This window comes from Terrapene carolina, unplaced genomic scaffold, assembly GCF_002925995.2.
Source record: "Terrapene carolina triunguis isolate 2854851 unplaced genomic scaffold, T_m_triunguis-2.0 Scaffold473, whole genome shotgun sequence".
Classification (NCBI taxonomy): Eukaryota; Metazoa; Chordata; order Testudines; family Emydidae; genus Terrapene; species Terrapene triunguis.
In genome coordinates, this window is record NW_020664824.1 from 133,106 (window position 1) to 154,873 (window position 21,768).

A 21,768-nucleotide genomic window follows, 5' to 3' on the forward strand; every position below is an offset into this window, starting at 1 on the left:
CTTTGCTCAGATCAAGATGGAGTGTTGCTTGCTGGCACCAGAACCCTCTGTGGGCTATCCCTGTAAAAGGTCAGGATGTCTTTGAACTGGGTTTTGAAACCCAACTGGTACAGCCCAAATTCAGCCAGTGACTTTGTCCTAACAGAGCTGAGTGACTTCCTGTTGATGCTGGTTACCTGGATTATCTTTCGGTGGGAAAGATCTAACCTGCTTGTCTCTGGAGAGCCCGCTGGTTAGAAAAGCCTGGAAGAGGGCATTGCAGTCAGACGCAATGGCTAGTTTGTGGTTCAGAGTGGAGATGCCTTTATGGCACTGTCACTTTGCCGAGAGATCAGGGCCATGCTCCATCCCTACCTGGGTGAAGAATTACACGTGTGCTTGCACTGAGCCTTTCCTTCTAGAGATGAAAGTGTCCAGAGCCATGATTCCAAAACCTTCAGAATCCAACGTACACCATCTCTCTTAGCCGTGCTTAACCCCCTTTGGCATAGTAACCGCCCCATCGTATCGGAGCGACTGACAGGGGAGAGATGGGAAAGGATTAGGGTGCCTTTGACACTCAGTAGAGTAACCCCGTGGCATCAACTGATAACTCTCCAGTTTACAGTGGGCACAGTTTGCGTGTGTCTGCGAGTTGTTAAACTTCGTTTAAATAAGCCTTAAAGCATTAGCCATTACACATGCTATCATTTAAAATCCCATTGCTTGTCACATTAGAGCTCCAGTCCTGTTAGTGGAGACACTTTTTCCTTGCATGTGTCATTACTCTGACCCCTAGGGGCAGGAGAGGGGAATTAGATGAGTTAATTTTGTACATTATTGATTTTCAGAAGGGCTGAGCACCCACAAACCCCACTGAAGTCACTTGGAAGTGCAGGTGCACAGCTCCTTTGAGGGCCAGGCCATCTCTCGGCACATCGAGAAGTATTAACCATGTACAGTGGGTGAAATGAAACTCAATGAGATTAAAACATTATACAGGCTTTGGAAGTGGAAGAACAAAGTGAATGAAATTATTCTAAGAGGCCTTTAATGATGCTGCTATTGGAAAAGGGTTGACTGAATTCTGAGGACTGGGTCAGACTTAGAAGGTTTTGTTGCCTGTGCATTAAATTAGAGGTATTTGGAGAAATCCATTGTTACATGCATCCGACGAAGTGGGTATTCACCCACGAAAGCTCATGCTCCAATACGTCCGTTAGTCTATAAGGTGCCACAGGACTCTTTGCTCCATTGTTACATGACATCTCTACTTCTCAGAGTAACCTCCCATTTTCCCCTGGCTGTGCAGGAGGAGGAGAACCTGCGTTCTCAAGTCAGAGACCTGGAGGAGAAGCTGGAAACTCTGAAGATGAAGCGAAATGAAGACAAAGCAAAGCTGAAAGAGCTGGAGAAATACAAGATCCAGTTGGAGCAGGTGCAGGAGTGGAAGAGCAAAATGCAGGAACAACAGGTTGACCTCCAGAAACGTCTAAAGGAGGCCAAAAAGGTGAGCATCTTCCTGGCGGGCATGTGGCAGCAGCCAGAGCTGTGCAGCTCACGTTAATGACACCTCAAGGGAGCCAGTAAATTCAAGGCTATTTAATTGTTGGAAATCAGATTGGGGAGTTCTTACTTTATTTTTTGATACATCCACTAGCATAAAAATAGGAACTCCCCCAAATCCTGTCTTTTGAAGAGATGTGGGCCCTAAAGCAACCTGTGACCACCACACAGCAAACATTGGCTCTTGTACTGGCTTGAGAATGCAAAAGCCAAACGGAAGGAAACTACGTTCGGTGCTGAATTAATTTGTACAAGGCGCTAAATATGGCTGGGCCCATTATCCTGGTGGCATCTTCCTGTGGTTTATTTTGGCCTATTTTCTCCCCATATCTGAGACAAGAGTTTTGTCATGGAGCCACGCTGCCCAGCTTTAACCAAGCAGTGCTTTGTATAATGTGTCCCTTCTGCCAGGGGCGTCTGCAGATTCCCACTTGTGGCTCGTGATGGAAGCACCTTGACCCTATGGGAATCTTCTGGAGAGCGGTGGCCATTAGGCCTCTCCCCTCTCCCTCCCATCCCGGAGGGGCCCAGGGGTCCCCCCTTCTCTTCCTTCTAACCATGGAAAGTGCAGCGGGCTCCAGTCACACACACTGTCCTCAACGCTTTCCTCCTCCTTTTCTTTCATCTGCCCTAGGGGGCAGATTTTGTTTGTAGTTAGTCAATCAGCCAGATCCCTTAGAGGAGGAGGAGAGGAGATGCTGTGGCCTGAGCTCCATCCGGCAATCAGTTAAACACATTACAAGCCTCCGATCAGATCCGGGATGCTGGCGCTGTTAGTTACAGGATCGCATTTTAATGGGGTGCTTCCTGTTTGGCCATGTTCGGATGCATGCACTCAGTGCACTCCCTCTGGGAGACGGTTTTCTTCTTCCAGTGCCCCCTCTCTCAGACCCTCACCCGGAAAGTAAGAATGGACCTGCCTCCCTCCCCTCGCTATCACACGCCTTTGGCGTGTAGGTCCCAGGATATTAGAGAGACCAGGTGGGTGAGGTAATATCTTTAATTGGACCAACTTCCGTTTTCCAAGCTTGTCTCCCTCACCAACAGAAGTTGGTTCAATAAAATATATTCGCTCACCCACCTTGTATATCACAAGTTTTAGCAGCCAGTGTATTTGGTTCTGGAGCTCTGTTCCCTTGATTCCAGGTGGGACCTGATGAGTGAGTTTCTCTTCAGCTTCCAGCCATAGGCGCCGACTCTGTGGGTACTCTGGGGCTGGAGCACCCATAGGGAAAAAATGATGGGTGCTGAGCACCCACCAGCAGCCCCCCCAACCCACCCAGTGCCTCCCACCCGCCGAAAGGCCGCTCAGATCAGCACCTCCTCCTCCCTCCCTGCGCCTCCCACCCACCACGAACAGCTGTTTCATGGCATGCAGGACGCTGGGAGGGAGGGGGAGGTGCTGATCTGTGCAGCCTTTCGGTGGGTGGGAGGGACTGGGGGAAGTTGGGGGCGTGGGGGTGGGGCCTTGGGGGAAGGGGTGGTGTGGGGGCGGGGCCTGGGTCAAGAGAAAAGAGAAGTGTAGACCCTAATACAGCCGCCAACCTGCTCCGTACTGTCTGCTGGCGCCATCCTCCAGGAACGGCCCAGCAGCTGTTTGTTTGATTGGCGGGGACGAGCCGAGATCACTGCTCCATTTTAACAGGCTGGGCGAAATGCCGTTACTACAAAGAAAGGTATAAACTATGCTTGATGTGTGTCCGTACTGCAAATGCAGCCCTGGCCCGTGAGCCAGTGCTGGGGCTTGGCGCCTTCTGTACGGTGCACAAAGAAAGTAGCCCATCATGCCTGCCTTTTGCCAGGTTAACGCCTTGCTTAGATTTTAGTGATCCCCAATTAGGGTCTGGGGAACTGCCCTTAATGAAAATGAAACAGTTGTGTCCTGTTGCATGTAATGCTTCAGAATGTAACCTGCTGGTTACCAACGCAGTCAGGAATTCATCACGCAAAGGTTAAATCTGAGGGCAAGTCTACACTATAAAATTAAGTCGACCTAAGTGGCATGGATGTACAGCCACCACAGTCATTGAATCGGTTTTACACACCCCACTGCGCTCAGCTGTGTGAGTCCTCCCCAGGAGCACGTGCACCCATTGAGCTGCCAGTGTGGGGCACCGTGGGATGGTTTCTGAAAGGCAGCAACAGGCGATGTAAGTAGCACACTGTCTACACTGACAATGTGCCAACCTAACTACATCGACTTCCCCTCCGCGAGAGGCGTAGCGCTTGTGTTGTTACGTCAGGGTAGTGACGTACATCGGAAGGAGCGACAGTTTAGTGTCGATGCTTAGAACTAGGTCCACATAAGGCAAGTTACTTCGACCTAACTCTCTAGTGTAGACCAGGCCTGCATCTGGCGGTGTGACTGGAACTGGTTCTCTCTCCTTGCTCCCAGGTGGGGTGGGAGGAATCCCTGGCCTCTCAGGCCCTGTGTTACTGCTCCTGGGTGGAGGAGGGAGGGGTTGGGAGTGCAGTTGCTGGGCTGAGTGGGGAAGAGGTGCTGAGGTGGAACAGAAATCAGACCGTTTTCGTGGCAATGGCCTTTTCCCCTGCATGCCCGGTAAGCGTTTACTAGCTGGGATTTGACTCCATGCAGTCCCCTTACGGGAACGCTGTCCCAGCCAGGAGTATCTGAGCCATACAGCTGGGTAATGGTTCCGGCTAGTGACCGAGTCTGAGTAGCGCCCCTGTCCCGTCAGGCTTCCATCGCAAGGTGTCCTCACCCTGTTTCTGCCTGCAGGAAGCCAAAGATGCATTGGAAGCCAAGGAGCATTACATGGAGGAAATGGCCGATACGGCTGATGCTATCGAGATGGCAACTCTGGACAAGGAGATGGCGGAGGAGCGGGCCGAATCCCTGCAACAGGAGGTGGAGTCCCTGAAAGAGAAGGTGGAATATCTCACCATGGACCTGGAAATCCTGAAACATGAGATAGAAGAGAAAGGTGAGAGGTGCAGGGCCCACCCACTGTGAAATGGCCTTGGGGGAGGGTCTCCTGTTTTAATGCAAACCTGGGCTGGGGAGTAAATCTACATGTGGGGGAGATCCCATTGCTGTGATGAGTGCAGCATAAATACCAAGCTACACTGATACATCCCGCACCCGTTGGAGTAAGTGGGAACCTTGCCATTGAGGAGTTAATTGCCATTGATGAAATAAACAGTAATAAGTCACTAGGACCGGATGGGATTCACCCAAGAGCTTTAAAATAAATAAATAAATAAATAAACAGAAGGCTCCAGAGGCTATCCCGGCAATTACAGACTGGTGGGCCTGACTTCAGTACCAGGCAAATTGGTTGAAACTCTAGTAAAGAAGAGAATCAACAGATGAACATGATTCGTTGGGGAAAAGTCCCCATGGTTTTTGTAAAGGGAACTCCTGCCTCTCCAATCTACTATTCTTGGAGGGGATCAGCAAACATGGACAAGGGGGATCCAGTGAATATAGTGTACTTGGAATTTCAGAAAGCCTTTGACAAGATCTCTCACCAAAGGCTCTTAAGCAAAGCAGGCAGTCATGGGATAAGGGGGAAGGTCCTCTCATGGATCAGTAACCGGTTAAAAAAGAGGAAACAAAAGGTTGGAATAAATTATCAGTTTTCACAGTGGAGAGAGGTAAATGGCGGGGTCCCGCAAGGATCTGTACCGGGACCAAGGTTATTCAGCATATTCATAAGTGATCTGGAAAAAGCTGTGAACAGGTGGCGAAGTTTGCAGATGATGCAAAATGACTCAAGATAGTTAAGTCCAGAGTTGACTGAAAGGAGTTAGAAAAGGATCTCACAAAACTGGGTGACTGGCAACAAAATGGCCGATGAAATTCCATGTTGATAAATGCAAAGTAATGCACCTTGGAAAACAGCCCAGTTATCCATTGAAAATGATGGGGTTTAAATGAGCTGTTACCACTCAAGAAAGGGACCTTAGAGTCATCGTGGACAGTCCTAGGAAACATCTGCTGAATGTGCAGTGGCACAGAATGTTAGATAATAAGACAGAAAATATCACAATGCCGCTGTATAAATCCATGGTGCACCCACATGTGGAATACTGCGTGCAGTTCTGGTTGCCCCATCTCCAAAAGGTATATTGGAACTGGAAAAAGTACAGAAAAGGGCAACAAAAATGATTAGGAGAATGGAACAGCTTCCGTATGAGGAGAGATTAAAAAGACTGGGACTGTTCAGCTTAGAAAAGAGACAACAAAAGGGGTGGATATGCTCAAGGTCTATAAAATCATGAATGGTGTGGAGCGTTATTTACCCCTTCACATAACACAAGAAGCAGGGGTCACAATGAAATTACTAGGCAGCAGATTTAACACAAACAAAAGGAAGTATTTCTTCCCACAACTCACAGTCAACCTGTGGAACTCCTTGCCAGAGGATGTTGTGAAGGCCAAGACTATAACAGAGTTCAAAAAGGAACTAGATAAGTTCCTGGAGGATGGTCCATTAGTGGCTATTAGCCAAGATGGTCAGGGAGGCAACCCCATGTTCTGGGTGTCCCTAAACCTCTGTTTGCCAGAAGCTGGGAATGGGCACTGGGATGGATCACTCGATGATTCCCTGTTCTATTCCCTCTCAGGCACTGGGCATTGGCCACTGTTGGCAGACAGGACACTGGGCTAGATGGGCCTTTGGTCTGACCCAGTCTGGCCGTTCTGATGTTAGGATTTGCCCCTGTGGGATTGCTGTGATAGCTCCTAAGACACCCAGCTGAATGCTTTCAATCCTTTGCATGCAGTTCGGTTACCTGGCTTTGCAGCGCTGGTCACTAGGAAGTGGTAGGACCCTTATTCACAGACTGGTCAGTAGGAAGTGGTAGGACCCTTATTCACAGACTGGTCAGTAGGAAGTGGTAGGACCCTTATTCACAGACTGGTCAGTAGGAAGCAGCAACTCGCCAGGTCCCATCACCTCTGAGTTTGAGTGGGAGTCTGGCTGCCAGAATGCAGGTCTCTCACTAGGGAACGTAGGGGCTAAGGTTAAGCCGGCCATTTCAGCTCTCATTGCCCCTTGCCCAGACAGGGGATGCCCGCTCCTGGGAGCGTCTCTGGGACGAGCTGTTCGTGCTGTAGTGCACAGGGTCTGCTCATTTTGCTGATTTCAGACCAGCTGCTCAGCTCCTCGATGGACAGGACATCGAAACCAAAACTCGGAACAATCTCACATATTTTGTCCTTGTTTTGATTCCCTAATGGGCTTTCTAGCCAAGGCAGACGTTAAAAATACACAGACAAGGAAGTGAGCAGCCATTGAATATCGACAGCATGAGCCGAGTTCCATGGCAGAGGGCCTGCAGAATGGTCACCTGAGAGCCCCACTAGACAGAACCTGCATCTGCCAAAGGAGCAGCAGATTGAGGAGACAGCAGATGGATGCACTGAGGGGGGCTGCAATGGGGGGAATGGGGGAGATGGACAGATTGAAGGGGATGTGGGATCTTCGGTGGGGTGGATGGAGGAGGAGAATGGGGGGGCGGCAGCTACTGGGATCACATTGGCTCCAGCCAGGTAAGTACATAGAACCATAGGGTTAGAAGGGACCACAAGCATCATCTAGTCTAACCCCTAGAGTACAGCTGTGCGTTAGGGCACCTCGGGCCTGACCTGCAGCACCAGCAGTTCTAGCCATGCAGCTCCCCTGAGCTGAGGTTGCAGATTGTGCCGTATCATGCAGTAGTTCTTAATTTGAGTCCCTGGCACTAATCGACTAACCTCCGCTTGCCATCCTTGTATCACTTGCGACATGCACTTGATTCGAGGGCTGCTCTGCTGAGGAAGGCGATAGGCTGGTGGGTTAACCCCCTGAGCGTTGTCCTCCCAACTCCCAGGTTTAAAAACTTAGTTGCTCTTGAGAGAACTGCCTCTGGATAACAGCTGATTTTCCTTCAAATGCTGGGTAACGTCTCTCTGCTTCTCCCTTTCTCCAGGCTCGGATGGGGCTGCATCCAGCTACCAGGTCAAACAGCTAGAAGAGCAAAACGCGAGGCTCAAGGAAGCTCTCGTCAGGTATAACGCTTCCTCCCTATTAAATCTCCTCCTCTGTGATATCACCTCTGCAGATCCTCACTGCAAGCTCCCATGCCCTGCCACCTGGCAACAAAACCTGCCTCAAAGCAGTGACCCATGGACCTCTGTTCTCAAGCCAGGGTATTAACCCCCTAGTCCCACACAGACACACCTCCAAATGCCCCTCAGTTCCTTTCTAACTCCGGGCACATCTTTTAAACCTCAGAGGAGTAGGAAGTGGGATAGGTCACTGTGGGTCTGCTGAGGTTATAGATGTAGAGAACGTGAGATGCTGCAGAAAGCAACCACTCTGCTTTCTTCTGATACTCTGGCGATGAGCATGCTACTTAAATACAGGAGCCGGTTGATAAGGTGCGTGTTTGCTGTGGTGACCAGATTGGGATGGCTTCTGGCAGTGTCCTGCACACCTCCTGGCCAGGTGTCTACTGAACTGCTTCACATTGTGAAACGGATGTTGCATCTCTGTGTAGCCCCAACAGGGACAACTTCTGAGTGTCCTAGGAGAGAGCCTCCCCTGCATGGTCCCACCAATGTACCTGTTATAGTCTTCTTTGACGAGCCTCTTCAGGTCACAGCCCGAGAGTCTGATCTGCCCTGTTCCCATGAAGAGTTAGGTTACAAGCCGTATCCAGGGGCTGAAACTTCTCTGCTCTGAGTGAATGTGCACTGATGGCTGCAAAGCTGTCTCGTTTGGGAGTCCCTTTACCATGGAACGGAAATCTGAGCCCGCTCGGGTAAATGACTTCCCTTTGCACTCAGCATGGCTGCCCCAGTATCTCAGCACCGGGACCACAAGCTGTCCTGTCTGGGATGGTCACTGCTAGTGAAAGGACAGGTGTCCTAGCCCAGCTGACTTGGAAGGGCTGCAAACACCTGAGGAAGGCTGTGATGGCAAGGACAGGGAATGGTCACAGTCCCTGGGTCCCTTTCCGTTTGCTCGGAGTGTGTTTGCTCTGTTTCAGGATGCGGGATCTGTCTGCATCAGAGAAGCAGGAGCACGTGAAGCTTCAGAAACACATGGAGAAGAAGAATTCAGAGCTGGAGAGCTTGCGTCAGCAGAAGGAGAAGCTGCAGGAGGAGGTGAAGCAGGCAGAGAGAACCATTGATGAGTTGAAAGAGCAGGTGAGTCAACCCCAGGGTGCTTTGGGGCTTCAAAGAGGGTCAGGGAACCACTGCCAGGCAAATTGGTGTCTCCTGTGAACTGTTGGTGTGGGGCTTTTGCTTAGAAATCACATGCTTAGAGCAACCCAGGTGTCAGTGAATGAGTCCCAGGGGATTCTGCTGTAGAGTCTGCCCTTCTCCAGCACGAGCTGTGCCGGACTCTGTGCTGTAGTTCATGCGTGGCTGCAGGCTGCTTCCTTGAATGTAAGAGACGCTTTGCACCTGGTGTCTTAGAAACCTTTCCAAAGGAGAGTCTAACCGATGTCTTATTACCTCTGGAATTCTGTGCCACCTAAACGTGTTTGTCTTAGCATGGTGCGGTCAGGAGGACGGGCGAGTCACAGTCATGCAGAGGTTCTAGTGACGTTGTGGGGGCCCCTGGGGGAAGGTTCCTTATCGACTACAAGGCAGCGTGCTCCCCTTTGCATTTTACGGGCTTCCTAGAGGCAGGCACTGAATGTCTGCTGCGGAAGAAGCAGGCGATACAGTACGGATACTCTAGCATGATCCTGGCTTGGTAGGAGAGTGATAATTATCACTGACACCACTTGATAATACGCAAAGGGAGAGAACTAATGAACCCTGTTCAGATGTAAAGAGAGTGAGCTCCCATTCTGCCTCTGATAAATCTGACCCATAACATGTCCTGGGCTTCAGAGCAGAGCAGAGAGCTTTGGAAAAGCTGGGCTCAGGTCTGGCAAAGCAGTAGAAGATAGATGTCTTTGAAACTGACTGGAGGGTGCATAAAAGCACATTAGGTATTAGTGTCATGATGTTCCAGGTTCTGTGGCCACAGTGGCTGTGAGGATTGAAGCCAGGTGTCTCTTCCCATCTCCTCACCCTGCTGGAACATTGAGTGTTCCTCTAGCGCAGTGGTGGGCAACGTGCGGCTCGCAGGCCGCATGCAGCCTGTCAGGGTAATCCGTTGGCGGGCCACAAGACAGTTTTTTTACATTGACCGTCCGCAGCTCCCAGTGGCCGCGGTTCACCGTTCCCGGCCAATGGGAGCTGGGGGAAGCAGTGCAGGCCACAGGGACTGGGCAATAAAATGGCAGATGAAATTCAGTGTTGATAAATGCAAAGTAACGCACATTGGAAAACATAATCCCAACTATACCTATAACATGATGGGGTCTAAATTAGCTGTTACCACTCAAGAGAGGGATCTTGGAGTCATTGTGGATAGTTCTCTGAAAACATCTATTCAATGTGCGGAAGCAGTCAAAAAAGCGAACAATGTTAGGAGTGATTGGGAAAGGCATAGGTAATAAGATAGAATATATTATTATGACCACAATATAAAGCCATAGTACGCCCACATCATAAATACTGCGTGCAGTTCTGGTTGCCCCATCTCAAAGGAGATATATTAGAATTAGAAACAATACAGAGAAGGGCAACAAAAGTGCTGAGGGCTATGAAACAGCTTCCATACAAGGAGAAATTAGGCTGGGATTGTTCAGCTTAGAAAAGAGACAACTAAGGGAGGGGATAGGGTAGAGGTCTATAAAATCATGAATGTCAATAGGGAAGTGTTATTTACCCCTTCACATAACACAAGAACCAGGGGTCACCCAATGAATTTAATAGGCAGCAGGTTTAAAACAAACAAAAGGAAGTATTTCTTCACACAACACACAGTCAACCTGTGGAACTCCTTGCCAGAGGATGTTGTGAAGGCCAAAAGTATAATTGGGTTCAAAAAAGTAGAAGATAAGTTAATGGAGGACAGGTTCGTCAATGGCTATTAGCCAAGCTGGTCAGGGACGCAGCCCAATGCTCCAGGTGTGTCTACACCTCTGACTGCCGGAAGCTGGGAATGGTTGAGAGAGGATGGATCACTCGATAATTACCCTGTTCTGTTCACTCTCTCTGAAGCGTCTGGCACTGGCCGCTGTGGGAAGACAGGACACTGGTTATATGAACCATTGGGCTGACCGAGGATGGTCGATCTTACATTCTTATGCAGTGGTGTTGGAATGTGGGAGCCCAGGTCAGGGTTAAGCTTTTGAGCCCTGGGTCCTTAGGTGGATGCTGCGCTGGGTGCTGAAGAGATGGTGGAGACTCTGACCGAGAGAAACCTGGACTTGGAGGAGAAGGTCCGGGAGCTGCGCGAGACCGTCGGCGACCTGGTAAGCTGCCCAGCAGGCAGGGCTCTCTGCCATGGGTCAGAGAGGAGTGAGACAGAACCCACGCTTGTTCCTTTGTCTGCGTGAGGTCTGCAGCCAGGCTGTTCACAGGACGGGGCGCAGCAGCGGGAGAGCTGCGCTGGGCGGGCTGTTCGCCTGCCACGGCAGAGCCATGCTGGATGCTGGACGGGCTCAGGCGAGGCTCAATGAAGTCACCAGGGTTGGCTGATCTCCCAAGCTCCCGCTGAGCACGATGGCCGCAGCTGATCTCCTGTCAGCCCCGAAGCTGTGCCCCTTCCCTCCTCTGAAAGCCCCCGCTCCTGTGGCCTGGCAGGCCGAGCTGTGTAGCGGCAGCCCCCTCCCCTTCTTCCTGCTAGGAAGCCATGAACGAGATGAACGACGAGCTGCAGGAGAATGCCAGGGAGACCGAGCTGGAGCTGCGTGAGCAGCTGGACATGGCAACGGCGCGGGTCCGCGAGGCAGAGAAGCGCGTGGAGGCTGCACAGGAGACAGTGGCAGATTACCAGCAGACCATCAAGAAATACAGGGAGCTGACTGCACACCTGCAGGTAAAGTCCTTGAGCACCGCCTGCCACTGCAGGGGAGAGGGGACGGGCCCAACCCTGCCGGGGCTGCTGCTGGCACTGCAAACGCATCCGGAACCAGCTGCTGGTGCCCTAGGAGTTGGGCTCCTGGTTTAGACGGGATTTACCGAGAACATCCAGCTAAGCCAGAGCAACCTGAATACTAGTTTACTCCGAGGGAAACTTCCTCCGATTGCTTGTGCTTCTGCTGCCTCCTGGCCACCCATCTGCTCCGCAGTGGGGAAGCGCAGGCTGGGAGCTGCGGGAACCAGTGGGCTAACGTGCTCCCAAGTGTGGGCGTTGCGTTGTGTCCCGGGGGCTGCAGGTATGAGAGAAGCCCCACGTGAGCAGGTGGATGGGATTCCCTAAGGGTTCCTGGGGGCGCTGGCAGCAGGCAAGTGAGACCATCATGGAAATGCGGGTGGGGAGACGGATCTATTATCCTCCCCACCCTGCGTGTTTATTCTCCTGGGCCCGGAGCAGTCTCCCCTGCGTCCCCTTGGGAACTGGTGCTAGGCCCAGCGCTGGGGCGACTCCTCAGCTGAGTGCACCCAGATACTCAGCTCCCCTTCCTCTTCCTTGCTTGCCCCGTTATTGCCTCGTACCACGGAGAGGCCTGGCCCCCCGGGGGTATTCGGGGCGAGGGTAGGGTAGTTCTGCTCATTCTCCCCTCTCCTCCTGCAATCAGGATGTGAACCGAGAGCTCACAAACCAGCAAGAAGCTTCTGTTGAGAGACAACAGCAGCCTCCGCCAGAGATGTTCGACTTCAAGATTAAATTTGCAGAGACGAAGGCCCATGCGAAGGTACAGTGAGCAGCTGTGCGTGTCGGTGTGTAGGACCCAGGTGTGTGTGTTCCCCGGTGCAGGCGAGAGCGTCCAGCATCGCTTCCTGTGCTCGGGCAGCTTCCAAAGGCGGCCATGTTATTCGGAGGGTGTCAGAGGCCTCCCCCAGGGCTGTGTCACTAGTGAGAGAGAGCACCCAAAAGTCTGCAAAACGGCGTAACTGCTGAGAAACACGCCTCTTCCCCATTGAGGCCACGGCTAGCAGTGTGGGCTAGTGGGCTAGCAGAGCCCTGCTAGCCAGGGACGCCTGCGCGCTCTGGCACAGGCTGTGAGAACGGAGCACGTAGCTACTCGGCAGGGGTGCTGGAAGGGTGAGTGTTGCGGCTGGAGAAATCAGGCATTACCGGGTGGGGGCGGGGAAGGGGCGTAACCTTTGTTCTGAGAAACGGGGGCCCAAACTGGAACGTTTTTCGCACAGCAGCAAGTACCTGAAAATGGGGTTTTGTGACACAAACGTGTCCTGCGCCATGACGTGAACTTGTGCTGGCTGGAAGGACGGTAACAAGTGTACAGCCGGGAGGTCGGACGTTTGCCTTCCTCAGGACTGGGACCCTGCCCTTCGGGGCCTGCTCTGGACCAGTGAGAAGGAAGCCGTGGGAATGTGGCTCTGCGGGGGGGGTGGAAAGGGGCTTGGATTGACTGGCCCGTCTGCGCCGCCCGTGTAATGCCAGCGAGCGGGCTGGGCGCCCGGGGAGACGCCTCACACGGTTCCTGGTCCTTTCTTCCAGGCTCCGTTTGACGTTCCCTTTGTCTCCTCAGGCCATAGAGATGGAGCTGCGCCAGATGGAGGTACAGCAGGCCAACCGGCACGTCTCCCTCCTCACCTCCTTCATGCCTGACAGCTTCCTGCGCCACGGAGGGGACCACGACTGCATCCTGGTGCTGCTGCTCATCCCCCGGCTCATCTGCAAGGTAGCGACGGGCACGCGCCCCCCGCCCCGCCTGCACCAGCACCTCTCCCTTTGACACGGTTAGGGCAGGGAGCGGCAGAGGAACAAAGCGAGTGGCTTGTTTTCATCCCCCTTCGGCTTATTTCTGTGCCTGAGCTGAGGTGCTCAGGGCCGCTCCATTGCCCCCGGGTGGCGCTGTGCGGCAGAGCTAGGCCCTTCCTCCCGCAGGACTTCAGTGAGCCCCTCTCGCCCCCGAGCGGCACTGCTGGGCTCTGGGCGGTGTCTGCCAGGACGGGGGCTGGGGTCCTGTGATGGGTTGCTCTCCTCACTGCTGGATGGCGCCGCCTCCTGGCGGTTCTGGGGATTAGCTCTGTCTGTCAAGGCTGACAGCCCTTCCAGCAGGTACATGCTCTCAGTATCTCCTCTGCAGCTCCTCTCGCTCAGGAGCAGCATCCTCGTCCCTTTCCAGCGGCTCCTGCAGTCTCACTTCACTGCCTCCCAGTGCCACAGGGGAGCCCGGGGGCTCAGGAACCTCCACATAGCAGCCAAGGGCCACTCCCTGCTGGGTCCTTGCTGCCTTTCCCTGAGCTGCTTTCCTACCTCCTGGGTTTGCTGGCCTCTCAACTCCCTCCTCCCGGGGAGTAACTTCAGGCAACTCGTCTCTGCAGCCCCCCTGCTCCCTGCCTGTCTCTAGCAGGGGAGCGTCTCCCTGCTTAGCCGCCTCCAGCCTAAAGCTCCCCTGTTTGCAGCCAAACCAGCTGATAGGGCCCACCTGGCCTAATTCAGCTCCAGCAAGGCTAGTGTGGGGAGCACACCCCATCGCCGGGATGAAAAGGGGGGCCCTGGGCGGCAGGCCTGGTGTCTCAGGGGCCCCCCAGAGAAGGGAGCAGAGCTGAGAGGCTCTGACTGGGCAGGCTGCAGGGGAGTGAAGCTGATGGAAACACAAGAAAAACCCTTGAGTCGGATAAAATGGCAGCCGTGAGTGTGACTGAAGCTGCGTGAGCTGGCGCCTGCCCAGGTCAGGCCCATGGCAGAGTGTGTGAAATGCCAGGGGAGCCTGTATCAAGCTGCAAGCGCAGCTCTGTGGCAGGGATGCTGGGCAGCGGGGAGCAGGGGGGATGTGCCGCCGTGCTGGGCAGCCCAGGACTGAGACTGCTCTCTCTCTCTTCTGGAACAGGCCGAGCTGATCAGCAAACAGGCCCAGGAGAAGTTCGAGCTGAATGAAAACTGTGCCGAGCGCACGGGCCTCCGGGGTGCCCCAGGGGAGCAGCTGAGCTTTGCTGCGGGGCTAGTGTATTCGCTCAGCCTCCTGCAAGCAACGCTGCACAAATACGAACAGTGAGTCCCCGGAGTGTCCTGCACCGTGCACGCAGCCTTTGGATCCCCGGCGCTCTGTGAGGAGAGCACCTAGGGTGCCCCCGTTCCTGCAGAGCGTGGGAAACCCCTCACGTGTCCAGAACGGCTGAGGGCCAGGGAGGCACCTCGTCCTGAGCACAGCAGCCGAGGGAGGTGTGTGGTGGGCTCTGGGCTCCGGGAAGGCCTTCCCAGAGATCTGATGGGATTGGGAACAGCCACTAGAAGCACCGAGTGCCGCAGCCCGCGCTCAGACGTTTCACGTACTGCTGCCGAGGTCAGATGGAGAATCCTTCCACGCGCGCCACTGAAACGCAAAGAAACCTCCCCGGCGCCCATCCAACGGCGCTAGGCCCATGCTCAAAGCCTGACTGTGAGCCCAGAGATTGGAACAGACTGTCTCTTGCCGTGGCCCTTCCCCGTAGCCCTAGTGCTGCTGATCCCAGTCACCAGAAGTGCCCGCTCCTTGGGTTGTCCTGGGGGCCTGGGCTTGGGATGGATGCCGGGCACCGGCCACTCCCATGAGCTGCTCAGCACTTCTGACCCTCAGGCCCAAGCGTGGGCATCCAGCACTAGAGCCCCCGCGAGATTGCAGGGCCGCTGTAGAGCCCAGACCCTTGCCCCAGGCTAGCTGATCGTATTTCTCCTCCCGCCAGGGCCCTGAGTAAGTGCAGCGTTGAGGTCTATAAGAAGGTGGGGATGCTCTACCCGGAGATGAGTGTCCATGAGCGCTCGCTGGACTTCCTGATTCAGCTGCTGCACAAGGACCAGCTGGATGAGACGGTCAACGTGGAGCCACTCACCAAAGCTATCAAATACTACCAGGTAGGAGGTGCGGTCTGTGCTGCAGGCGGGTGCCGGCTCCGTGCCCCTCTCCGCACTACGGGCACTGGCCCCAGGGCAAGCTGAGCTGTAGGGGGTGGGAGCAGCGAAGTGGGGTTGAGGTTTGCAGAGCCCCAGGTGGCTTTGCTGCTTTCAGGGAAACCTCCCAGGCTGCAGGCTAAGTAACTAGGTTCCCGTCACCACCTTTCCTTCTTTCCCCTCTGCCTCCTGAACACCGAGATCTGGTTCCCCTGCTGGCCCACGACTAGATCTCCCATTCTCGAGTGCTCTGAATTCCCTCCCTAGAGAAGGGAGATGCCTAGCCATCCTTGTGCCCGGATCCCTTATCTGGGCGTCCTAGGACACTGGCTGCAGAAGCCGTCACCGCTATCCCACAGGGCCATGTCCCCACGTCAGAGACTGAAATAGACCTCCCAGAACTTCCCATAATCCCAGCCCCTCCAGGCCCCCTTTCCCAGCACAGAGGAGTATACTGGAGCAGGAGAATCTCCACTAAATCCATGGGATCAGGCCCCCTTCACAAGAGGGGTATCTGATTGATTGTCCACTCCAGATATCCCAGAGAGCCCCTTAGCATCTGCTACTGCAGCCAACCTGCTGTCCTCCACCCCCTGCCCCAGCACGCGTCCCTCTCCCCAAACGTATGAAGCCAGGTGAGGGAAGCGGGGACAGCTGGGATAGCGTGTGGCTCTGCTGGATTAACTCCGTTCTGTTTCTATCGTTGTTACCAAAGGGCAAACCCGGGAGCGTGCTTGTGCTGCCGTGTTATCGTCTGCGGCACGTTAGCCCTCCTCCAGCTCCCAGCAGGCTGCGTGCAGATGGGGCAGGCCGATGTTCGCTGCCCCGCGCAAGCCCGACCAGCACGGGGCTCTGGCAGGGCTTTGGGGAAGCTAACGCCTCTCTCCATCTCCTTTCCAGCACCTGTACAGCATCCACTTGGTGGAGCAAGCTGAAGACTGCACCCTGCAGCTGGCAGACCACATTAAGGTGAGTAGCAGCAGTGCGGCCCGTGCTGCGGGCCCATGGGAAGGAGTCACTGCACAGGCTGCTGCTGCGTCCTTCATGAGGGCTTTGGAAAAGGTCCTCCTGAGACGCAGTCCTGCCTCTTTCCCAGTGGTGCATCCCCTGCTAGCCTGGGCTTACCAGCTGCCCGCTCCTCCCCCATCTCCTCTCACCCCCCAGTGGGGGGCGGGCCGGGGGGAAGGGCGAGGACACAGGTGTTGTGGGATGGGCCCTGCCAATGCGCTGGTGAGTAAAGGGCAGGGAAGAGGCGTTGAGAACACCGCGCTGAGCCCGGTACCTGCAGCCGAGCAGTCGGCGCTGCCAGGCCTCCCTTCAGAGAGCACCTGTGTCCTGGTGCCTCACAACATAACCCTGTGGAGCCAGAATCCCCGAGGTCTGGCGGCCTGTCATCCCAGAGAGCTCAGCCCTGCTCTGCCCCCAGGCAAGGTCGTCTCGCTTCGTCTGCTTTCCCCTGAACTAATGGCGCTCGTGCTTGTCCCGCAGTTCACCCAGAGTGCCTTGGACTGCATGGGCGTGGAAGTGGGTCGATTGCGGTCCTTCCTGCAGGTGAGCAGCCGACTTCCTGCCACCCTGGTTCCCTTCTGCATTCGGGGCCAGCGCCTCGGCTGGCGTACGTTGGCGTTGCTCCATTGAAGTCAGCAGCTACGCCGACGTGAGCCAGCTGATGCTCTGGCCCTCGGCATCTCACGTGTTGAGCTTTCTCTCCCCCTTCCTTCTATGTGCCTGGCAGACGGGGCAGGAGGCGTCCGACCTCGCCATCCTCCTCAAGGACCTGGAGACCTCCTGCAGCGACATCCGCCAGTTCTGCAAGAAGATCAGACGCCGCATGCCCGGAACAGACGCACCTGGGATACCCGCGGCACTCGGCTTCGGACAGCAGGTGGGGTAGCCAGCGCCGAACAGTCCCGGGAAACGGGCAGCTGAACACCCGTGCCGGGGGCTGCGCTGGCAGCTTGCCAGGAGCCGCAGGGGCACCGCCAATACCATGAACCGCAGAACATTGCAGCCACCCAGCCTGCAGAGAATACACATCCCAGCAGGCCGTGCTGCATCGGGGAGGCCGCTGCAGGCTGGATGGGGAGGATCGTTTGGGTTCTGGTGAAGGGGAGGCTCCCACTTTTGCCAGCTCCATTATAGTCCCGCACAACAGGTGCCATCTTCTCTCCCTCCCTCACCTCATCTCCAGGTGACTCCCCGCCAGCGTGAGGGGTTTTTAGTACCAGTCTGGTGCTAGGGATGCTGTCACCTGCCTGGCCCGAATGGTCCCTTGGGGAGAGCGGAGGCAGAGTGCGCAGCGGGGGGGAGCCGGTGCAGTCAGCGCATTGTCTGGAGAGCCAGCGCGTGTCTTTGTTTGCCTGGCTGGGACTGCTGGCGTTCGCTGCTCGGGTCTCTTGTCTTTGTGTTGTGTTACACGCACCTGGGCCGAGCATCGAAACGTGGCTGTGCGGTGACTGCCCCGGCCCTCTTCCTGAATGGCTGGGGCTGGGGCGCGGCAGCTCAGAGCACGCTGGAGAGAACACCGAGCAGGGACGCGGACTGGGGCACTGACACTGCAGAGCCACCTTGCGGGGCAGAGCCCTCGCTTTGAGAGGAGGAAGGCGCGGCCGGGAGTCACAGGGGCTAGCGGGTAGAGCATAAGACAGACCTAGGAGAGCCCTGACTTCTTCCTGCCTGAGCCACGGCCTGGAGCTGCCGTCTGTAATGTGGTCCCGGTAGCGGAACTTCCCTGGGTAAAGGCGCCTGAGCCCACGTGGCCCGTGTCACAGCAGGGCCTGCACACAGCCCTGGGAAGGAGCCCGGCTTGCAGCCACGCCAGCAGGAAGGAGATGAGGGAAGCAGTGAGCTAGTGCAGAGAGCAGGAACCTTGGGCTCAGGTGGTGACAAGAATTCCCCGCCCTGTTCGCTTCCTGGGCTTCCTTCCTTCCTGCTGCCTGGGCTCCTCTCCCTAGCGATAACGGAACTGCGCTCCGCGATCTCTTAGCCGTTGGGGTGAGTGCAGTGCTGTGACGCCTGGCGAGCACGGGGAGAAACTTGCCTCTGCTGGGAGCGAATCCCGTAATCGCTGTGTGTCTGCCTGACCCCAGGTGTCGGACACGCTGCTGGACTGCCGCAAGCACCTGACCTGGGTGGTGGCGGTGCTGCAGGAAGTGGCTGCCGCGGGGGCCCAGATGATCGCCCCGCTGACGGAGAACGAAGGGCTCCTGGCCGTGAAGCTGGAAGATCTGGCCTTCAAAGCAAGCGAGCAGGTGGGAACCCTGTTCTCAGCTTCCCTACAGCCCTCTGCCCCTGGGCAGAACGAATACCTGTTAGCCTCAGAGGGGCTTGTATCTCACGCCAGCCCCTGGGCACTTTGGGATGAGCCCGGGTGGAGTGACAGCCAGTTAACGCTGAAGCGTAGAGATCTGCCACTCACCTACCCCCTCATCACCAGAGGGCCGACTGCCCCACAGGCCTGTGGTCAGTGGAGCGAGTGCAGGAAGCCTTACCTAGCAGAGGTACTTGGCTCAGCGGGTGCAGAGCGCACCTTGAAACGGGGTTATTCTCGCTCTCGCTCTCACCGTCCTCTGCAGATCTACGGCAGCCAGGGCGTCAACCCGTACGAGTGCCTGCGCCAGTCCTGTAATATCCTCATTGCGACCATGAACAAGATGGCCACTGCTATGCAGGAGGGAGAGTACGACGCCGACCGGCCACAGACCAAGGTGGGGCATGGCTGGGGGGCACCTTCGGGCTGGGCTAGGACAGCTGAACAGAGCTGTCACTTCCGCCAGGCGAGGTCCTGAGGTCCTGTGGGTGGCGGGAGGAGACGGAAAACCTGCCGCTGATCTGGGGCTGAGGTGTGCTGACAAGGATGGTCAAGCTGCAGCGCACACAGCAGACACCGATGGGCACGGCCCCTCGTAGCTGGGTTTTATAGGTGTGTTCTGGGCGGAGTGGGCTCTCTCCTTGGACGCTGTTAGCAGGGTGAGGGGCCAGCACCTTGCATCAGGAGCCCACGCTGCAGTCTGTGCAGCTAGGCGGATGCTTACAAACCGGCAGGTGTGTCTTAGCCTTCAGCCTTACCGCGTGAAACCTCAAGGGGGTTCGTCGCCTTCTCAGCCAGCGAGACCAGCCCTCCCTGGATTGTCAGGGACTTGGGGAGCCAGGCCATTGCCTGTCGTGTGCAGATTTGGGGGGACGTTCCCTTAGCAGCGTCCTGCCCATTTTTCACCATGAGCAAGCACTGGAATCCATCAGCTGGCAATATCCGACCAACCCCCTCTCTCATCCCTGCAGCCCCCTCCTCCTGTCAATCTGAGGGCAGCCGCGCTCCGGGCCGAGATCACAGATGCGGAGGGCCTGGGACTCAAGCTGGAAGACAGAGAGACGGTCATCAAAGAGCTGAAGAAATCGCTCAAAATCAAGGTGAGCTCATCCTTGGTCTGTTCCCTAATCTGCCAGTGCAGAACCCTGTACCTGGGGGTGCCCCCTTCGCCTGGGCAGTAGACAGCTGCCTGCTGAACTGCTCCCACTTCCCGTAGTGCTGCCTGCGGAGCTGTTAGCCCTTTGCATCCGTTTCCCCAGCGACCACGAGGCCGTTTGGGGGAGACGCAAGCTGCCCACGTAGCAGAGGCCTGTGGCATCAGCCATAAGGGACTTGCCAGCCCTTCCCCCAGGTGGCTGATTCCCAGAGCCAGTAGGGAATGGTGGCGTGTGCCGGCTATTGGCTACACCCGTGGAGCAGGGGCAGGCACTCCAGGGCACCGGGACACGCTGTCCATCCCCAGGGGCCTGGAGCACTTCGCTTTCTCCCCTGCCACCCCTGCAGGGCGAGGAGCTGAGTGAAGCAAACGTGCGCCTCAGTCTCCTGGAGAAGAAGCTTGACAGCGCGTCCAAGGACGCGGATGACCGGGTGGAGAAGATCCAGACCAAGCTGGACGAGACCCAGGCTCTGCTCAAAAAGAAGGAGAAGTGAGTGTGGGTTTCCCGGGGGATTCGGGGTGGTCCAGGCCAGTGCAGAGCGCCTGCTAAGGGAGGGGTTGCAGCGATAGCAGCTTGCCATGGTTTCCAGGGCTGTTCTGGAGCTAAGGGGTGGCGGGGCAGCGAGTGGCTGACGTGAGGCAGGGCAGAGAGGACACGTCTCGGACTAGGCTGCATTCTGGCTGCTTTCTGTGAGGTGCAGGACGTTTGTATTTGCCAGACCCGGTGCTGGTGCGGTGTGAACTCCCAGGGAGAGAGCGATGGTCAGCCTGATGGAGCTAGAACCAGGATAAAGTGAAAGGGACGGAGGGCTGATTGTCAGGAAACGCTTCCTGCGCGTGAGATCTTTGCCTGCAGAACAGACTAGCCTCCCCCTCTCGTGAGTGAAAAGGCCTGAGCTGGCTGGGGAGCGTATGGACGGGGGAGGATGCTGGAAGTTACCGAACCTGATGAGATCCTGCAAAGCCTGCTGGGTAGAGGCTGTGAATTCTGCCAGCTGAGCTGTGTCTCCTTTCCCCGGGGGGCGTCTCTCATTTGGCTGGTGGCTTCTCTCTCCCCCTGCAGGGAGTTTGAGGAGACCATGGATGCTCTTCAGGCTGATATTGACCAGCTGGAATCGGAAAAGATGGAGCTAAAGCAGCGCTTGAACAACCAGTCCAAGCGCACCATCGAGGGGCTGCGGGGATCCCCTGCCTCTGGAATCGCGTCTATCGTGTCGGGCATTGCAGGAGGTGAGCGATCCGCTCATGCCCCCTCCCTGCAGCCTCACTGCCCGGACGCCGGAAAGGAAACCCGGGGCAAAGGCCCTGCGGGGATGGGGAGTGGAACCTCTTGGGAGCTCAGTCGGCCTCCCTGTCTCCCTCCCAGAGGCAGAGCAGTGTATAAATGCAGTGTATGAAGCTTATACAGGGTAAACTCTTAAATTGTTCACCCTCTATAACACTGATAGAGAGATATGCACAGCTGCTTGCCCCCCCACCCCACCCCCCAGGTATTAATACTTGCTCTGGGTTAATTAATAAGTAAAAAGTAATTATATTAAATACAGAAAGTAGGATTTAAGTGGTTCCAAGTAGTAACAGACAGAACAAAGTGAATTACCAAGCAGAATAAAATAAAACACGCAAATCTAAGCTTAATACAGTAATAAAACTGAGTACAGATAAAAACCTCACCCTTAGAGGAATTCCAGTAAGCTTCCTTTTACAGACTAGTCTCCTGCTAGTCTGGGTCCAGCAATCACTCCCATCCCTGTAGTTACTGTCCTTTGTTCCAGTTTCTTTCCGGTATCCTGGGGGATGGAGAGGCTCTCTCTTTAGCCAGCTGAAGACAAAATGGAGGGGTCTCCCAGGGGTTTAAGTAGATTGTCTCTAGTGGGGGGAGACCCCCCTCCTGTCTC

At 55.5% G+C, this 21,768-nt stretch overlaps 1 protein-coding gene across 6 annotated transcripts in view; it reads left to right on the top strand.

Annotated features, from left to right (window-relative positions):
* Positions 1 to 21,271, top strand: part of DCTN1 (dynactin subunit 1) — a 117,431-nt gene extending 96,160 nt beyond the window's left edge. For all 6 annotated transcript variants that reach the window (XM_026658600.1, XM_026658598.1, XM_026658599.1 and 3 more), the window contains 18 exons: positions 1,292 to 1,489; positions 4,286 to 4,490; positions 7,483 to 7,561; positions 8,545 to 8,704; positions 10,771 to 10,875; positions 11,250 to 11,441; positions 12,145 to 12,261; positions 13,060 to 13,212; positions 14,368 to 14,528; positions 15,200 to 15,368; positions 16,305 to 16,373; positions 16,893 to 16,955; positions 17,140 to 17,289; positions 18,494 to 18,655; positions 18,980 to 19,111; positions 19,686 to 19,814; positions 20,218 to 20,360; positions 20,934 to 21,271. In XM_026658600.1, the coding sequence (XP_026514385.1) occupies positions 1,292 to 1,489; positions 4,286 to 4,490; positions 7,483 to 7,561; positions 8,545 to 8,704; positions 10,771 to 10,875; positions 11,250 to 11,441; positions 12,145 to 12,261; positions 13,060 to 13,212; positions 14,368 to 14,528; positions 15,200 to 15,368; positions 16,305 to 16,373; positions 16,893 to 16,955; positions 17,140 to 17,289; positions 18,494 to 18,655; positions 18,980 to 19,111; positions 19,686 to 19,814; positions 20,218 to 20,360; positions 20,934 to 21,267 (2,721 nt within the window). In that variant the 3' untranslated portion in view covers positions 21,268 to 21,271. The remainder of the gene's footprint in view (positions 1 to 1,291; positions 1,490 to 4,285; positions 4,491 to 7,482; positions 7,562 to 8,544; positions 8,705 to 10,770; positions 10,876 to 11,249; positions 11,442 to 12,144; positions 12,262 to 13,059; positions 13,213 to 14,367; positions 14,529 to 15,199; positions 15,369 to 16,304; positions 16,374 to 16,892; positions 16,956 to 17,139; positions 17,290 to 18,493; positions 18,656 to 18,979; positions 19,112 to 19,685; positions 19,815 to 20,217; positions 20,361 to 20,933) is intronic.
* The last annotated feature ends 497 nt before the right edge of the window (positions 21,272 to 21,768 follow it).